This window comes from Trachinotus anak, unplaced genomic scaffold, assembly GCF_046630095.1.
Source record: "Trachinotus anak isolate AG129_WGS33_773 ecotype Australia unplaced genomic scaffold, CSIRO_AGI_Tana_v1 ptg000032l, whole genome shotgun sequence".
Lineage (NCBI taxonomy): Eukaryota > Metazoa > Chordata > Actinopteri > Carangiformes > Carangidae > Trachinotus > Trachinotus anak.
In genome coordinates, this window is record NW_027273883.1 from 11,334,688 (window position 1) to 11,352,745 (window position 18,058).

Sequence of the window (18,058 nt, forward strand, 5' to 3'; positions counted from 1 at the left end):
AACAGGAGCATCAGGCCTACCTGAGCCAATCACCTCCTCAATCTTTAGGTGAGTGGGATCTATCTCACGGGCAAACTCTTTGACCGCCTCACTGGGGTCCTCATAAGTGGATGGGTCCACATAATACTTTACTCCACCTGGAATTAAAACGCTATTTTTAGAATTAAGTCTGTTTTTTTTCACTCCTTCATTTTTGACCTTTAAACACAAATTTATTAACATGACACAAGGTTGGGATGATTGTCTCACAGCAAAAGACCTTTTATACCATAAATGATACACCATACTGTATGTGTAAGAATCAATATTATCTTACAATATATGAAAAGTTGTTCAAAGAAGACATTTTTTATTCATTAAGAAAAATATTAAGCCACTTTCTCTTTTTCTTTTATCTCCATAAAATATCATTTTGGTTAAAATATCTGTTAAACAATTTAAATGAAATGAAACAAATGAAAACCAAACTTTGTTCGTCACAGATCTTAATTACAACCTTTTACTCCAAATCATTAAAATGCTGTGACAATAGGTGGCCTTTTGCACAAGCAGATTTCTCACTTTAAAATGAATAATTCATTTGACGAAATTACATTTAGACTAAATTAAAACAAATAAAACTAAATATCCCCTCGCTCACCTCGGTTACTGATGTACCTCTGGAGTCGGTCGCTGTACGGACTCTCCCTCCTCTTACTGCCACAGAAGAACAAACAAAATGCTTGAGCGTGCACACAATTAAAAACTCTACATCACACGTCTGACCTTATGCATGCGTTAATCGCCTACCTGCGAAATACCACCACGACCACAATCGCTGCCACAACTAGGAGAAACGCCGCCCCGCCCATCACTGACCCGACCAGCAGAGGAAGCCGGTTCTGGATCTGCTGTGAATGTTCTTCTGTGGGAGACACAGTGAGAAGTCCATCAGCTCTGATGTGTGTCTTCTCCTGTTTCTACTGCAGGTGTATACAGTGTATTATTATATGTTCCTATCTTTATGACATGTCCCTTGTTTCATATGCGTTGTCTCATGATGGATCTTTTTCTGTGTATTATTAAAGGCTCATTTTGCCCTAAATATGTGAAATTCCACCAGTTCTGATGTGTGTTAATCACAGTAATGAACTCTGATGGAAATGGATTTCCTGGCATTCAATTAAAGTGTAGTACCCAGAGGCAGAGTGGTGAAGTAGATGGTGTTGCTGTAGGGGCCGTAGCCTCGTTCATTTCGAGCCCTGATCTGGAAGGCGTAGATGGAGCCAGGAATCAGAGAGTTGACGGTCACAGTGTTGGTCTCACTGTACACACTCGCTGCACTGTCCACATCCGAGCCCTGAGGGACACAGAAGGAGGACATCTGGTGACTCTCACGCTGGTTTGGGCTTTTATTCACAAGCATGTACAGTAATCTAGGTAAAATGTGTGTGTGTGAATATTCACTGAGTGCACCTTGTCATAGTATCTGAGCTGGTACTCCAGGATGTCTCCGTTGGGCCGGTCTGGCTGAGGCCACGAAAGCGTGATGGAGTCTGGGGCTCGGCTCAGCTGGTGCATCATGGGAACTGTACTGGGAACTGTGGGGAACGAAACAGATGACTGATGCATGTGCTTGACTGAAGTTTCCCCTGAGGAAAAGGTTTACCTCCCTCTAAATCATCCCACAAATTCTGAGCGATAGTTTTGTTGAAGTGACAGTGACCACATGGGGGCAGCGTTACAGAGCCTCTGGAGGATATTTCGTGAGCTTGAAAGTGGAGTGGGAGTTTTTATGGAGCACTGAGCAGGATCAAGTTACAGTGACTGTGCTGGGTAGCCCAGCTAAAGGGAGCTCTCTGGCATTCCACTCATTTAATCAATAAACTCTGAGCACGCACACACAAAGGTTTTAGATAATTTAGGTTCATTGAAAGTTCTAATAAATCTTAATCAATTTCTTGGAAAATTGTATAATGGCGTACTTTGCCTACACAAGGCCCCATTCTCCTCTCTTCTGCCCACTCGTTTGTCTCTTTCTGTCTGTCTTTTTGTATTCCCATTTCTCATTTGTCCCTTTCTTCCTCCACAGTGACTATAATAGGATTTGACAGGATATTGTAACCTCGAGCAACCTCCTGTCCAGCGAGCAGTGGCAGAAAAGATGGAGCAGGGAGAGACAGGGAGAAAAAGAGAGGGGGCGGGGGGGGGGCTGAGACAGACAGACAAACAGACACACACACACACAGTATCTACACAAACATCATCATCATCAGAGCATCTCTCCGTCTTTCATCTCATCTTTTTCTTTGTCTCAGTCCCACGCTCACCTGACTGGCTTGTAGTGAAATTGATGCTTGTGTATCGAGCTGAAAAAGGACTCAGAGCTGACACCTCATTCATGGCTTGCACCTGTCAATAAGAAGAACACACACAGACGTGACATTCAAAGCTTTTTCCTATCTGCTTTTATGACATCCTTCAGTGTTTGAGAAACAAAGCCTGACACGTGCAGCTGCGTGGCTCAGTCAACAAACACCAGTAAATGGGAAATATCTGCCCATTATGAATAAGAAATAAGCAATGATTTAGTTTAGCTACGCCAAGCTAAATAATAAATGTCAGTGTGTATTTGCTGATGTGGAACTCAATGTGGAAATAATACAGCAGGGAGGACCTGCCGCCTCCGTAGCTCCAGAAAATCTTTCACCATTCACAGAAATTTCTTACAAGCAACTTCCACCCGGCTCCATTCAATCAGTCCAAAAATTTACCAGTAACCCAGAAAAGCAAGCAGCTCAGGTTTAAACCAATTCTCATTTACAAAGTGTTAACAGAGAGTGATTTGTGTGTTTAGCAGACAGTACCTGTATGAGGTAAGTGACTCTGGTCAGCAGGTTGTTGAGGGTGACCTTGGTTTGTTTCAGGTTGGTCTGGGAGGGGCTGAAGGTGACACCCTCCCCGCACCAGGAGCATGACGCTGGGTTGGTGAAGGTGGGTGAGGGGCAGATGCGACACACCACCCCATACCACACCTCGCTGCGGCCTCCCATGTCCACTGGGGGGCGCCACCTTAAGGACACCCCGCCGTCGCCGGTCTCATACTCCCAGGTTGGAGAGACAGGAGCAGATGGAGGAGCTGAGGAGAAAACAGGGAGACAGAGACAAGGGGAAGGGGAAGGGATTTGACATGCATAATGTAAGTGGCAGACACTTAGATGGAAGCATCTGCTAAAAAGTTTAAGATATCAAAGACGCCGCATGCTGGCAGAGACATTTAACAGAGTACACATAATGGAAGTAACTTTATAAAGCAGAGTTTGGCAGTGAGACAATTTAAGCTAAGTGGCCACAGAAACTAAATACAAAGTAGCTATTTTTCTGCTGGTGCAGTTAGATTCACATTATATTGTGATTTAAAAAAAGAGGATGAATTCTGGTTATGACTGCACATGTTGGTTCTCATAGTCTGAGTAGATGACAAAGGACTCCGCTGAGGCCCCTTGAACACCTCCCAGAGAGCCAGGCATAAACAAACAAACAGACAAAGCTCACTTGTGCAGGCAGAGGAGTTGGCATCGTTTGCTGCCCGGTAAAAGCCACTGCGACATTCACACATACTCGACCCCTCCTGGCTGGTTCTGCTGTTGGCGGGACACTCCGAGCAGGGAACAGAGCCCGAAACAGACTTGAAGTAGCCCACAGGGCAGGCTGCAGAGAGGCAAGAAGAGACACAAGCAGGGTTCAGCTTCATACACAATTTATAATCAATTAAATAAAGTGATCACTGTTCCCTCTGAGTCACTGGTGTCCAGTAGACTTGGAGAGAACACTGAAAAATTGTGCCAAGCAAAAAAACAAAAAGATCTTTACATAAATAATTGAAGCTCCATGACATATTGTTGAATATTCGAGAACAAGTGAGTCAGGGGACCTTGAGATGAGATTGTTTTGTCACCTGTTAGGATTAAGTTTGATTTGGTTTGTCATTTAAGTTATATTATTGATATAATTTGAAATACAATTCTACATAAAATAACATTTTTTTAACTCTTAAGAACCAAATAAATCTTTTAAATCTCATCCGACTGACCAGCAGAGAAACATTATGAATAACATCTGAGTCTGGACTTCACAAATACCATAGAGTGTCTTGTGATATGCACAGTTTGTATAAATCTGATTTGTTCTGTGTTGGTTTTTTCGGTCGGTTTGTGTCCTGGACAAAATCAAACAGCAGACACTATTTTTGGGTAAAGCATCAATTTCAGCTTGTGGCTTGTGCTTCCCTTTGAGTCAAAGGTTCATCTGGAGCACAGCGTCCTGTTGTTTGTTGTTGGCTTTGTCCAGCACAGTCATTTACTTGTGTTTACAGAGGAAGTGGTCCACGTTAGCAGACAGCAGTAAAACCACCAGTCACACACACCCACACACACACACACACACACAAGTTGAAAATGACCACACTGACCCTGCATCAGTGTTTTGGGAAAGATAAGAAGGTTGAGACCGCTCTCATGTCTGTGTGGTAAATATGAAGCTGCCAGTCAACATGGGTCATCTTAAAAACACGTCACGTGAGGAGATATATGTGAATTTAAGTCGTGCAATCCTTTAAAAATATGGTAACACTTTACAATAAGTTACACAAAATAGTGAGTAGATACTGAGGAACGACTGAAAAACAAATCAGGGAGGATCAGTGATGAATCATTGACAAGTAGTTCCTGAATGACTCCACATTGAGGACTAGATGGTAGAAAATGATGTGTTAGAGGACAGGCCGGGAGTCGTTCCTGACTGACTCTGAATCAGCTGTTGAAGGGTACAAAACTAGTAACGACCCCTGGTAAAGTGATACATCATGCTGATTAGTTTCTATGTAGTCCCTTCATTACTTCATGACTATCAGACCATTACCAACACTGTCTGTGCCCCCTCCTGTAAAGTGAAGTCATAAAAATCTCAAATAAATTCAACTTCACTGCATCCAGAACGATCTCCCTCTCTCTCTGTTGCTCACTCACACATGCACAAGGACACACACACACCACTGTCTTGCTGTATTCATTGGGGCCCATCATTGACATAATGCATTCCCTTGCCCCATGACCTTAACCCTTACAACTGAATACCTAACCCTAACCCGAGCTAAAGATAATCCTAACTCTAATCCTAAAACCAAGTCCCAACACTCAAACAGCCATTTAAACTTGTGGGGTTGCAATGCTTTCCACAAAGCTGTCAGACAAGTATAGTGGGCTCCCGTTTTTTTGGATCCCACAAATACAGCAAAACAAGGATGCACGCAGACACACACATACACACACACACGCGCGGTAAAAATGCCATTTGAACCTGCAGGCTGTTGTCCTGAGCTGATGTGCTTTATGGTGGAAAATCTGTGAAATGTGCCAATTGTTAATGTCAGCAGCGGGACAGCTGAGCGTGGAGGTCAAGGTGACACACACTTCACTTTGTGCCGCCACCTGCCAGAGCCTTGAGAGCTTGGACTATCAGAATATTGAGAGCACTGGCCTCTAGGTTGGTCCGCTGCCATTTGTGCACTGTGTGAATGCCTAAAGTAGTGTCAACTAAAGGTTGCGTCGTTCAAAAAAAGGTCTCTTTGTCTGTAAGCTAAATGCAGAGTGTGTGTATATTTTCATACAGAGAGGCTTCCTTGTATCTTTTGAGTGTGCAAATGGCACGCCGGATAACACCCGATCCAGCAGCTTAAAAGAAGAACCCTCTCATATGTATCTAAAGAGCGTTAAAGTGCTCTTAGAGTTGGAGGATGAGAGAGAGGATGTGTGTGTTTGTTGTTTATGGTCAAGGAGTGAACCCCTGACTTTATTTATATAACCTTGTCAAGAACATATCTTAAATTTGACCTGGTGTATGTGTGTGTGGATGCATGTGTGTATTCTAGATAGCATAGGATGGAAAGATAAGAAGGTAAGATGTGAAAGAGGAAAGGAATAAACAGATAAAAGGCTTTCTGTGTTCTCACTTAGCTCTGAGAGCTGACTTTGCTTTCAAACAGGTGAGAAGAGGGGAAAAAAGAGATGGAAAAGTAAAAAGGATGTTGAGAGACCACAGAGGGAGAATGAAATAAAAAAAGGGAAGAAGTAAACATGAAGATGGATAGCCCAGACATTTGGGCTATTATGTAAATAAGTGGCAGATGATGGGCAAAAAAAAAAGAGGAAAGAGAGAGGGAAAGACAGCAGGCGAGTGACAACAGAGAAAGAGAGAGAAATATACTCCTTCCTCCATCTTTTATGTCCTGGCACATTAACAGACGTGTTCTCTTACGGCTCTGACACGAAACACGACTTGGCTACAAAGCCTCTCAACGCTCCTGTTACGAGCTCTGGTAACAACCCCCTCCTCCCCTTCCTCCCATCCTCATCCACCTGATGACAGCAGCCAATGAGAGGGTCAGCCCTCTGCCCTTCTGGTCCATCTGTAACCTCCACGGCCCCCCCAAGGCTCCATCCATCCAGTCCTCCATCCCAGCAGTCTAACTCCCAGATGTAGAGTATAGAGTATGGGGGTAGTGGGCAGAAGGGAAGGAGGAGGCGTCAGGAGCAGAGGAGTTAATCTGAGCTTTGGTGACTGACAAGCAGACATGGGTGAGTGAGGCGTGTTTAATGGGCCTACACAGAATCAGAGCAGAAATAATTAGTTGACGAACAGAAAATTGTTCTGTTTTCAGAATTGATTTATCACTTCTGTCATTCTTCAAACAAAAATGTTCTGCTTTTTTTCCCATTTATATGCCCATAAATTGCATATCTTTAGGTTTAGGGCATCTTTGTCATTTTTTGTTCATTCATTTATCATTATCATTTATGTTATAAATGTTATAACAACAGGCTGTTTTGCCACTGTTTGTACTGTATCTGATTACATGCTAAACTTGTCTGCTACCAACTGAGTCCAATGGCAATGAAGACTGAATCTAATCTAATCTAATCTAATCCTGTGACCTGATGAGTTCATGGCAATGAAATTAATAAAAGTGATGAGAGGAGACCAGATAGATAGATAGATAGATAGATAGATAGATAGATAGACAGTTTCTGCAGAGATAAACAGAAATAGAAGAAAAACAGCAATGAGGTGAGTCATTTGACGTTAACATAATACTTTGGTATGTAGATCACTGACCCAATTTTCTCTTTCTCTCTTCCCTCTTTCATGTGCTCATTCCCTCTTTTGGCTTCCAGCATAATCTCTCTCTCTCTCTCTCTCTCTCTCTCTCTCTCTCTTCCAGACACACACATAAGCTTGGTCACAGATGTGACCACACAACAGGAGAGGTGGGTACACATGGTTCAGACTGTATATGCCTTCCCATGCGTCCCTCCATCCTTCTTTATTTGTAAGTTGTGTTGTTCAGCGCAGCCTGGAAACAGACAGACAGAGAATCATATGTGCTCTAATATCGTCTGTCATAAGCTCCAGCAGCACACTGCCATATGCAAAGGCAAGTAGTCCTTTGTTGGATTTTCTCACATAAACAAGTCACTTTTCTCAACCCATGAAATACACTGCAGCAAAGCTGGACTTCATTTAAACAGTGACAAAGAAAATAGTTCCTTCCCTTTTTTTAGTGCAGTATTAAATTCTATAGCATGTTGTAGACAAATCCTACATGTTAACTCAGGGAAAAAGAGCTGATACTGTGGCTTGTACACTGAATATTGCAAGTTCCCAAATATTTAATGAGGAAACTTTTTACCCATCAAGGATTTTCATCACCCATGAAAAAGAAAAACTATGTGCACCTCCACCCACAATTAGGGGGTTACATAATGCAAATTATTCTAATTGTAAGTGGGGTGGTAATTTTATATGTATTTATAGGCTGTTTTTCTTTCAGATGGATGTTTGCCTCATTACACTTTAGGGATTTTGCAATTTCCAGTGTTCTAAATACTTCTCATTTTCCTGTGTACGCTGCTTTTGTCCTGCTTATTTGATGTGTGTAAAATCAGACCATACCTCCCATTGAGGACAATGAGATCATGTCCTCAGTATTGTTTCTGAGAACATAGGGATTGTAAGGACGTGAAGGGAAGAGTTCATTCAGCAATTACGAAGTCAAAATCTTTTAATGGGACTGTTTTTAGGCAAAAATGTTTTATAAAAAAGTGTTATCATATAAATGATCATAAAATGAAAATGAATTAAGAAAATATTTAAAATATAATGTTGGCTTGTGAAGTCCCAGGATCTTGGGGAACTGGGACTGATAACCTTAGTGTTTCTAAAATCCCTGGACTTAAAAAATGTCATGTCTAAAACAAGCCTTCTTGCTGCTTGATGAACCAATGTGCTCAATAAATTTGCTCCACAGACAACTGAAGTGATGTTGTTCAGCTTCATTTATCATCACAACAAAGTTCAGCCAACAGTCAATACTTTATCTCATTGATCATTTCAATTAAGTGTAGTTTGCCCAGAGCGTGGTCTTTATTAATAGACCGGAACAGAATTTGAATGTCTGCATTGGCAATTGGAAAATGTCCACTTGACATATCATGGTGGGTGATAAATTGTGAAGAAAAAAGAACGACCAGAATTTTTTAATCTTAGAGGATCAAATAAACAAATGCTGCTTTAAGGAAAATGTCCATGCTACTTGGTGAAAAGAGCTTTTTTAGGACCAGAGTGGAGTCACCCGTCACACTCAAAACAATATCACACTTTCAGTTGTACTTTCAGTTGCTTTCTCCCCTGGCCACATGTTTTTGTTTTCTACAATATCATGCCTAAGGAGAGCTAGTGGATGTGTCTGTGCTGAGAGTGAACACGCTGGGTGACAAATGGGGACAATCTGACACGTTGAATATTTCAATGTCACGAAACAGTCGCACGCCACAGAAAATACCAACATGGGTCCAAATTAACTCAAAGCCCGTTAAAGCCTTCAGCACTAATCCCTGTCCCAAATCCTCAACAGTGGCTTAATATTCGGGAGGAATCAAACAGAAGGAGGAGGCTCGTATGAGGGTGCTGTACGGCCAGCTCGGACCAGCTCCAGGAGCCCACTACTGAAGGACTGTTTCATGTTTGGCTGAACAGGTGTAATTGCGTCTCATGCTCGGTCGTGTTTCCGCCCGTGCTCTCCGCCTCTCCATCTCCTTTGCGGGATGAAAATGTCAAAGGAGAAAAACATCCTTCTGTTGTTTGGCAGGAAAATGAAATAACAGCAGATAGCTGTTGCTTTTCATCTGCCACTGTTCTTAACATTTTTCAGACGAGTGTTGCCCAAAAGCGAGCTTTGAATGTCACAGTGATCATGCAGAACCCAAATGTCCTTTTAGACTTGCTTGAGAAAAACAGCTTCATAAATATTTGAGTAATGATCTTTTAATGTCTGTCCGCCAAGATGCGGGACATGTTTTTGTAAGTGTTTCAGTTGGCGACTTAATATATCATCAGTCCAAATGGTGCCGTGCTGTTTGGTGAGTCTTACCATAATAATCAGGCATCACACATGAGGTGGATTAACAGACGACTGTAAAGTTTTTATCACCACTTCTTCTCAAGTGTTGTTGTTATTTCTCGTGATTTATTTTCAATTCCAGCAAAAAGAAATGGGATAATCTAAGGTCTGATCTTACAGTGGAGGAAAAACTGTAAAAAAAAAAACTATAAAAACAAAACACAGGATAAGGTTGTTATTGTGTGTTTTTAGACACCCTAAAAACCTATTTTCTAATCAGCTTTTCACAATAAGCAGTAGGGTCCTATATAAACATACAATTTTCTACTAAAGCGAAAATAGGTTTGGTAATGTCATATTATTTTTTAAAGCACTTCTCAGGGCTCAACTCAGTTGAAAAAACATTATGTCAAATAATGTTATGCACACACAGTCCTGAAAAGCACATTAGCTGTGATTTTGAATGTTAAATTCTTTCCCCCCAGCTAGCTTAGGTGGTAGAGCGCATAACCCATCAGTTATGGAGTAGGTGGTTCAACCCCTGCCTTCTGCTGTCTCCCTGTCAAATTGTCCTTGAGCAAGACACTGAAGTCTAAATTCCCTCTAATGTGTTTAGGGAAAAAAGCCAAATGTTGCACACATATGGACACAAAACATATGGACACAAAACATATGGACACAAAACAGTAGCGAGTCACTGTTCGCTGTTCATGCATCACATGTTAATGGGAAATGGATGTGATGTTTCAAGTAGCTTACTAAGACACTTGTACTTAGCTTTTTTACTTGTAAGTTATTATGACAAGAACTTACAAGTCCTAGAGTCCATTGTTTGTCTTGCTTGAGGGGGCAGTGCTGCGCTGGGTATGGTATTCTCACATGGCTATCAAACAGCATTAATTTACATAGCAGTGAGTTACTTAAATAGCCTAATACAATTCAATGAAATAATGAAAATTAAAGACATTGCAATCTAAGAGTACCAGTGACTGTACTGAATATAATGTGTGTTGAATGAAATGCATAGCACACTTGCAATAAGTGGAGATGAATATCAGTTAACTCTTGATTAAGTCTTTTTTTTTTTTCTCAGAGCTGTTCAAAGTACATTTTCCAAACTGGTGTGTTTTACATTACAGCTTCCAATTCCAATACATAAGTGCAGCACAGTCTATCATTTGCACACTATGTGCTATTATTAAATGTCCTTGGTACTTAATTCAAACAAGAACAAAATGTACAACTTCTAATAGTGAAGAAAGTTTGGTGCTCTACTTTCAGTGAGAACAAGGATCGGCTACTGTTAATAATCCTTGACGACTGCATCGCCAGTTAACCATCTGCTTCTTTTCTCAATATTCCCAGGGAGCCAGGGAGGACAACAATGTAATGATGCCAATCCACATCATTAGTCAGTGAAGTGATCAACAAAACATAATCAAATCAGAGTTGGAACAATAAGCCGGAGCAGCGTGGGCAGCACCGTGTTAGATCACTCATAGACGGTCAGTACGAGCCTTTGGTCCGGCAGCTGAGCAATGTCGAGGGGTGATTTGTCAGTAAACATCAATCAAACACAAGTGGAGGGCCCAGTGCAGATGTAAAGCATGAACACATTTCACAGCTGACTTGGCAGAATAGGAGGATTAATTGTACTGGAGTTAGTTAGACTTTGAGGGCCCCAGTGCGAGAAGGGAACTGAGCAATTATGTCCATAGAAATTCCTGGTAGATTACAGTGTTTTACTGTCATTTACAGTCCTCAGACATATGTCACACATGTGAAAAGCACTATCAGCATAAAAAAAAAAAGATGTTCATACATTCACACAAAAAGACTCACGCAACCATCCACTCATTTCCCTTCACGCCCTTAGAATTTTTTGCCTGCTCAGTTCTTTAAGTCGTTAACTTGCATCCTCCTATCTTTCACTCTCCCTCCATCTCTCCCTATTTTCTCTCCACTCCCCCTCTCTCCCCCTGCGGTTTCTGTCACTTGTTCACAGACGAGTGGCCATTACATCGCCATGACCTAAATGTGTCACATCCCTCTCACTATGGCTCTCTCCCTCTCTTCCTCTTTCCCTCCTCCTGCTCTCTCCCTATATCCCTTCCTGTCCGTCTGGACATCTCTCAAATTTTTTTCTACTTCTTTTTTTCCTCCACTTACACCCACTTTAAGAAGTGCAAACACTTTTGACCAGTTTTGCAATTGCTGACCTCGGTACTCTTTTCTCTGGCTCCCAGTCATACGCTCTCTTCTCTTCATTTCATTATAGTCACACCACGTGAAGAGTCAACAGTCTATTAAACACCTCTGGTCAAACAATCTCCCTGTATTGCCTGAAGATATTTCTGTGAAACCTTGTTCATGGCAGACCATATGTGCAAAGTTATATCACTACAAACGCACTGAATGGATGAGATTCAATCTCCACCTGCTTGCCCTCGTTTCCCAGGGCACAGTTGTGTATCAGACTGACAGCAGCTCCTTTCAGCACTGAGAGGAGCTGCTGTCACATCTCATGAAATACCAAGAAGAGAACTGACAGAAAGTCAAGACTGGCCCAAAAAGTTGACTGATTACCGGTGAGGTTTTTTAGACATGTAAAGGGGAAATTCACTCATCAAAGTCAGTTAAGAGATAATTCGAAATTTGAACTACCATTCAAACAAGCAAAAAATCTATAACTAAAATGGCATATTACTTCTTGAGAAATTGACTAAAGTGTAGAAAAATGCCCTATCTCACAATGTTAAGAGAAGTGATAAGTGATATGCTCCTCTAACCAGATGGTTCTTCCCTTGCCCATGCCCCGTCCCGCCACCGAGTTTGGTGCAAATCAGTTCAGCACTTTTTGCATAATCCTGCCGACAAACAAATACAATGCACGCCATGTTGCCATGGCAGCAAACTAGATATTGTTGTTCTCTCTACTAACGCAAAACGGATAAATTCTTATGTTGTTGAGGATTAATCCACATTTTATGTTTGAATTGAAATGAAAAAATTTGCATGCATTAATTCAAATTTCTTTGAATCTGTAACTGATTCAGGATAAAAGTCGGGATATTTTTTGATCAATTTTATAACCACTCTTTTTTGATCTTTTTGGAGGTGCAGTGTGAAATTAGAGAACTCTTAACCACCCACACGAGGCTGATATACTGCAGCTACCAAGCATCTCATATTAGATTAAAATTGTGCAGAGACTGTGGGAATCAACCTGATCAGTACACTGTCAGTGTTCCTCACACTCACCCAAGCAGGCAGATCCATTAAGGTTTGGCTCATAGCCTTCATCACAGACACATCCTCCTACAGGTACCATCCACTCTCCTTCAGCATTGCAGTGCATGCGAGGGGGCGTGCCTCCCTGTGCTTTACTGTGGGGGACGCACGTCCCGCTCACAGGCACTAAGGCCGTTGGTTCTGCCCCTGAGGGAGTCGCCGGGTAGGACGCCAAGTAGAGGCTGGTGGCTGGACAGCGGCGGTAGAAGATAGACACACCCATGAGGGAAACACAAGCTCCACTGTCGACAATAGCCAGGACAAACCTGGAACATGGGTCAAATGTTAAGATGGACAGCAATTATGGGACTGAGGATATTGGTGAGCAACAAAGTGTGGAGCAACAAAGTGTAGAGCAACAAAGTGTAGCACAATGACCGTTACCCATTGCGTGTAAGAGGGGCAAAGCTGCGTGTCTTGATGTTGATTCGGCTGTATCTGTTTGGTTGGTACTGGTGAGGTGAACTGGGTTCAACCTTAGAGAAACTCTTATCAGCTGCAATGGTGTCAATCTTCACCCAGCCCTCCCTGGTTTCCTTCTCTTTGCTGGATGGCTGCAGTGAGGACAGAGCAGAGTGGACAGAAGACAGTGGAGGAAGTAAACAAGAAGGAAATTATGGACATTAAAATAAGTTGACTGACAGATGAACATGGATTGGGAATATACAATGCATTAAAACAGGAGGAGGAAAATGACAAGATGAAAGACAAGCTCAAGGTAGTGCTGTAATTTTTCTCAGGCACATGTATAATATGAAGCAGTTAAGTGAGGAGTGTAAATGTTGACTCAGATCTGCAGTATGGAGGTCCCAGTGGGGGATCCTGCTCAAGTCTCTGCAAAGATTTTCAGCGCTGCAGTGCTTTGTGCTCTTCTGATTCCTCATCAGGGTTTGATTTGCATTTTTAAGAAGCATCTCACTTCCCTAAGGATAAATGCATCCCTCCCACTGTGACTGCAACAGCATATGTAGCTCAGATTCAGCAACTCCCTCTCCAAACACACACACACACACACACACAGACACACACAAAATAAACAAAGCATCTTTCAACAGTCAGTGTCAGTCACTAACAAAACACTGCTTCATTGAGGACACATGAGGTTCAGAGAATTTCCTGCAATGAGTTTAAAATATTACATACATACATATGTATTACATATTGTAAACCGTAGCATTTGTCACACCAGTGTGGTCTGAGGAGGCCGTCAATCAAGCCCAACAATAGTAATTGTACAATCAGGGTGGTTATGCAATTACTCCTTGTCATGAGATGATGAGAGGTTTTGCTGTTTTGGTGTAACATTAAAGTAACCACAATTAAATTGTCATTTTACTTTGTTTAATGATTCTGTCTGAAGGTTGTTTGCCTCAAGCAGTGAATTACTCCCTGTTTAAATCAGCTATGGCCGAATTAACTTTAATCAGAGAAAAAGTTGCTGAACATTTTAAATGTCAAATTCATTTGTTTGTTTAATAATGTCTATGAAGATGTTAAGACAACCCCCCTCCCCCACCCACCCCCACCCACCCCCACCCCAAAACACAGGAACAAGCAATAATCACTTCTACTGAGCATGTTGAGGTGAACATGCATCAGCTGTTTGTAAATCCACTACTAAATTTGTGTGTTACTTAGTGAGTAGTCTACTTGCTAATTTTACCCAAGTGATTCACTAAACCGGGTTGAACCATTAAAATTTAAGAAATATCTTGATGATGTGTAAATCCAACTGTAGCACCTCAAGCTGTAACATAATATATATATATAATATAACTGCATACATAATTGCCAAACATAACAGTTTAATTAAAAATTTTAAATAAGTTTAATTATAGTAACCTTTTATATAAATACATGGACAATTATGTCTTTCAGAGTAAGCGTTCATCCAGTTTAGAGAGAGAAATTGATTATGCTAACCTAACTGATGCTATTACCATAACATGTTGTAGCTTAAGGTTATTTTTGTCAAATGTAATTTAAAATCTTCCCTGTTTCTCAAGTGTTGGGCCAGATCAACCATATTTCAATTCACCTGTGGAAATGGGTCATATATTAGCAAACTAACGTTTTGTCCATTAGCTACACAGCTGTTAGTAACACTTGGCAGTTATCAGTGTAAACATTTTGTAGCACTTAAATCTCAATGTAAAAACTAGTTTGTGTGTTTGTGTGTATGTTAAACACTTATGCTAATGTGAGAGGCAGAGACAAACACACTCGTTTCATCCCACAAAAAGCTGACACTCTGGCACCTGGACTTGGACGCCCCACGTTCACCAATAAATACCATTTTTCATTTTTTTGTCTTCCTGTCTGATTTGGAAAAACATTTGACCGGTTGTATAAATAACTGGGAATGAGGGTCTATTTTACTGCAATGCTCTAGACTCAAACTGGGCAGGGTGTGTTGCAAAAAGCAGGAAAATGTCTTATTTAGGCCTGATGGAGGAGAAGTTCTTAACTTTTCTTTTACTTTACTTGATCTTGATACAATTTCTCCATGAAGATCAATTAAGTTCTTCAAAATAAGAGCCTCACAGTAAAAGAATGATCACCATGTAGGTGCAACAATCTAATAAAGGACATGACCTGACTGGGTTTTCCGCCTCACCTCAGCTGCCCAGGTCCTCTCCAGCTCCCTCTGGGAGTCGGCCTGTTTGTAGTACAGGGTGAGCGTCTCTCGGCAGGTGGGTGATGGTGATCGCAGGCTGGCGCAGTCACGCACCGAGAAACGCAACGTGACAAACACCCGTGGAGCTGAGTGGCGGTACAGGAAAGGCGTAGCCAACCAGTTGTCCTGCAGACGGGGATTTTGGTTGACATTACAGACCTCAAAGGTTCGTATGAGCTTCCCCCGGTCGTCCAGGACACTGACCTCATCCCACTGAGAGAGACAGAGACAATATTATGAGCTTGTGTAAACTCAGCACTGAAAAAGAGAAACATGATCCTAAGCAGGGGGCTGTAGAAAGAGCCTGTATAAACTGTTAAAACCCTGGTATGTTTAATGTTTATTCAGTTATGAATCTTGATCATCTCTTAAAAGATGGTTTACATGTCACAAGGTAAATATTTAGCCTACTGCCCGTGCTGCTGACATGCAGGTCTTGTCTTTTACTAAGATCAGGCACTGTTGTTTGACATCTGCATCCTTAAAGAGATAAGTATGATAGAGTGTTTTGTTCTGCTTTAACACACACTGGCATTGAATCCACAAGTGAAAAGTTGTTCTTGAGTGGACCCAGTAGTAGGTCATCTCTATGTCCTTGTATTTGTATGATAGCTTGTCCATTGTATAATTTAGTAATCAATGATTATAAAACCAGGGGTTAATTAGACCACTTGAGCCTTTCATTAAAACATAACACATTTCAAGCCTGGCAGACAAAACTGTACTGATGTAGAAACAATTAGTTTGTCTATTTTCTTATTTATAGTGTATCTAGCCATTTAGATCACTTCAGATAGCAAAATTATCCTGGTGAATACATATTTGTGTTTCTTCTGCCCCAATTTATGCCTGGTTCCTTGGCCCAAGTCTGGCCCATATAGCATGAGTGTCAAATGCTACTTCTACATCTGGGCCGATTTTGGCTGTTATCCCTGTCAGCTGACAGCCAGCGAGATTATCTCTGTGTACCAAAATTGGAGCAGATATTGAAGGACCACTACAGTCACAGAGAGACATTGCATACACACCATAAATTTCTGTACCTTTGTGCAAATGTTTAGCTATCTCTATATCTTGGATTGTCCAGTTGCTACTGTTCGACAAAATAATAAGAATTCGTTGTGCACAGCAAATGTGCACAATTTCACAGCAATTCATGCAAAATTTGTTGAGATATTTCAGGCTGGACGAAAGTATCAAACTGGTGAGCCAACATTGCCATTGACAAAAGCTTAAGAAAAAAAAAATCAACATCAAGGTCATGACTACTCTGGATAATACGCAAAACAAAATGTCAGTGGTTTTCAGTGGAACTATTTTTTAAGGTCAAAACACTTCCAAAGGAAACAAGGACACTGTTTCTGAAAGGACATGGTGATGCTGAATTTCTTAAACGTGTTACTGAAGACCATAAACAAAGTTCAGTTCACCCCATTATAGTGAGATGAGGCAGAAATATCAGATAATTTTATTTTCAAGCTCAAATAAACCCCAAACTGTTTCCATGGCAATGAATGACAAGATGTGACAGAGAGAGTAGGTTCAGCGGCAAAAAAAGAAATAAAAATATGTTTGCATTTTTTAAGTAATTACATTTTATAATAACAATAATTCAGCTTTATAAATTGACGTGTAGTTGGTTTATCTCTTGCATTGGATTTGCATTTGCATGTGCACTGTTGCTCGCATGTGACAGGTGGCAGACACTTGTGTGTCTGACTTGTGGCAGCCGCTTTGTAATAAATGGAGCAGATTTTGTCATATTTTGGGGAATCTGAATACTTGTGGATGCACAAATGGAATTGGACATGAGTTGGATCTTCGTGGAGGAAAGTGAGCAGCACAGAGACACGGCTCTGAATGAGTCAAAATGTAAATGTAGGCATGGGGTTTAGTTTCACCAATTATACAGTACGGCGCCTCCAAGATGAAAAGGCTCTGCTTTAAGGCTGTGTAGCCCTGAGTGACAAGCAGGGCCTTTTCTGTTGTAACACAGAAGAATTATGTATTAGGCCTCATCATCATAATTCTCCCTGCAACAATGGTAAGAGGACAAAAGGTCCTGACACCCTATCAGGGTGCATTTGGAGTGTGTGTGTGTTTCTGTGTTTGTGCATGTTAGTGTCTCTCTGCATGCTCATGTCTCTTTCTCTGTGTGGTTCTGACAGCCAGTGTGAACAAAGATCTTTGTAGCATCACACATGAGAGAGTGCATTCATATTGGGTCCAATTGGAATAATGATAAGATCAGTGAGCAGATAGAAAGAGTCTGGGACGCTGTCAGTCTAATGGAGTGAAAGGACAGTTTTCTCTCTCTGAGGCTGGGATTCGCTCTCTGTCAGACATGGAAACGAAGGAAATCAAATGGAGGGGACAACAGAGAGCACATGGTGGGCTGCAGATGGAGAGTAGGGAGAGAAAATAATGGGAAAATAGTAAACAGAGAGTGCATGTGGGTGTGTGTTTTTGTGGCACAGAGTCAGGTGGCAACAGCCGGACCATGTGGAAAAAGGCACAGACTTTCAGGCACAGCCTTTCAGGTATAGGGAGAGTAGCGGCTGGTATCTGTGTTGGCATTGCGTGCAGTTTGCTTCTGTACCTTTGTGAAAAAACACAGCTTTCATTGGTTTTCTGACCCCAAACCCCGACCTCCA

General features: G+C 41.5%; 1 protein-coding gene across 1 annotated transcript in view; it reads right to left on the minus strand.

The window, feature by feature from the left end:
- Positions 1 to 18,058, minus strand: part of ephb6 (eph receptor B6) — a 35,244-nt gene that overhangs the window by 4,176 nt on the left and 13,010 nt on the right. Inside the window, exons 3-13 of the mRNA XM_071470136.1 lie at positions 15,345 to 15,617; positions 13,112 to 13,281; positions 12,698 to 12,993; positions 3,535 to 3,690; positions 2,847 to 3,118; positions 2,310 to 2,391; positions 1,456 to 1,580; positions 1,177 to 1,339; positions 790 to 904; positions 641 to 696; positions 21 to 137 (exon numbers count right to left, since the gene is read on the minus strand). Coding sequence (XP_071326237.1) covers positions 21 to 137; positions 641 to 696; positions 790 to 904; positions 1,177 to 1,339; positions 1,456 to 1,580; positions 2,310 to 2,391; positions 2,847 to 3,118; positions 3,535 to 3,690; positions 12,698 to 12,993; positions 13,112 to 13,281; positions 15,345 to 15,617 — 1,825 coding nt within the window. The remainder of the gene's footprint in view (positions 1 to 20; positions 138 to 640; positions 697 to 789; positions 905 to 1,176; positions 1,340 to 1,455; positions 1,581 to 2,309; positions 2,392 to 2,846; positions 3,119 to 3,534; positions 3,691 to 12,697; positions 12,994 to 13,111; positions 13,282 to 15,344; positions 15,618 to 18,058) is intronic.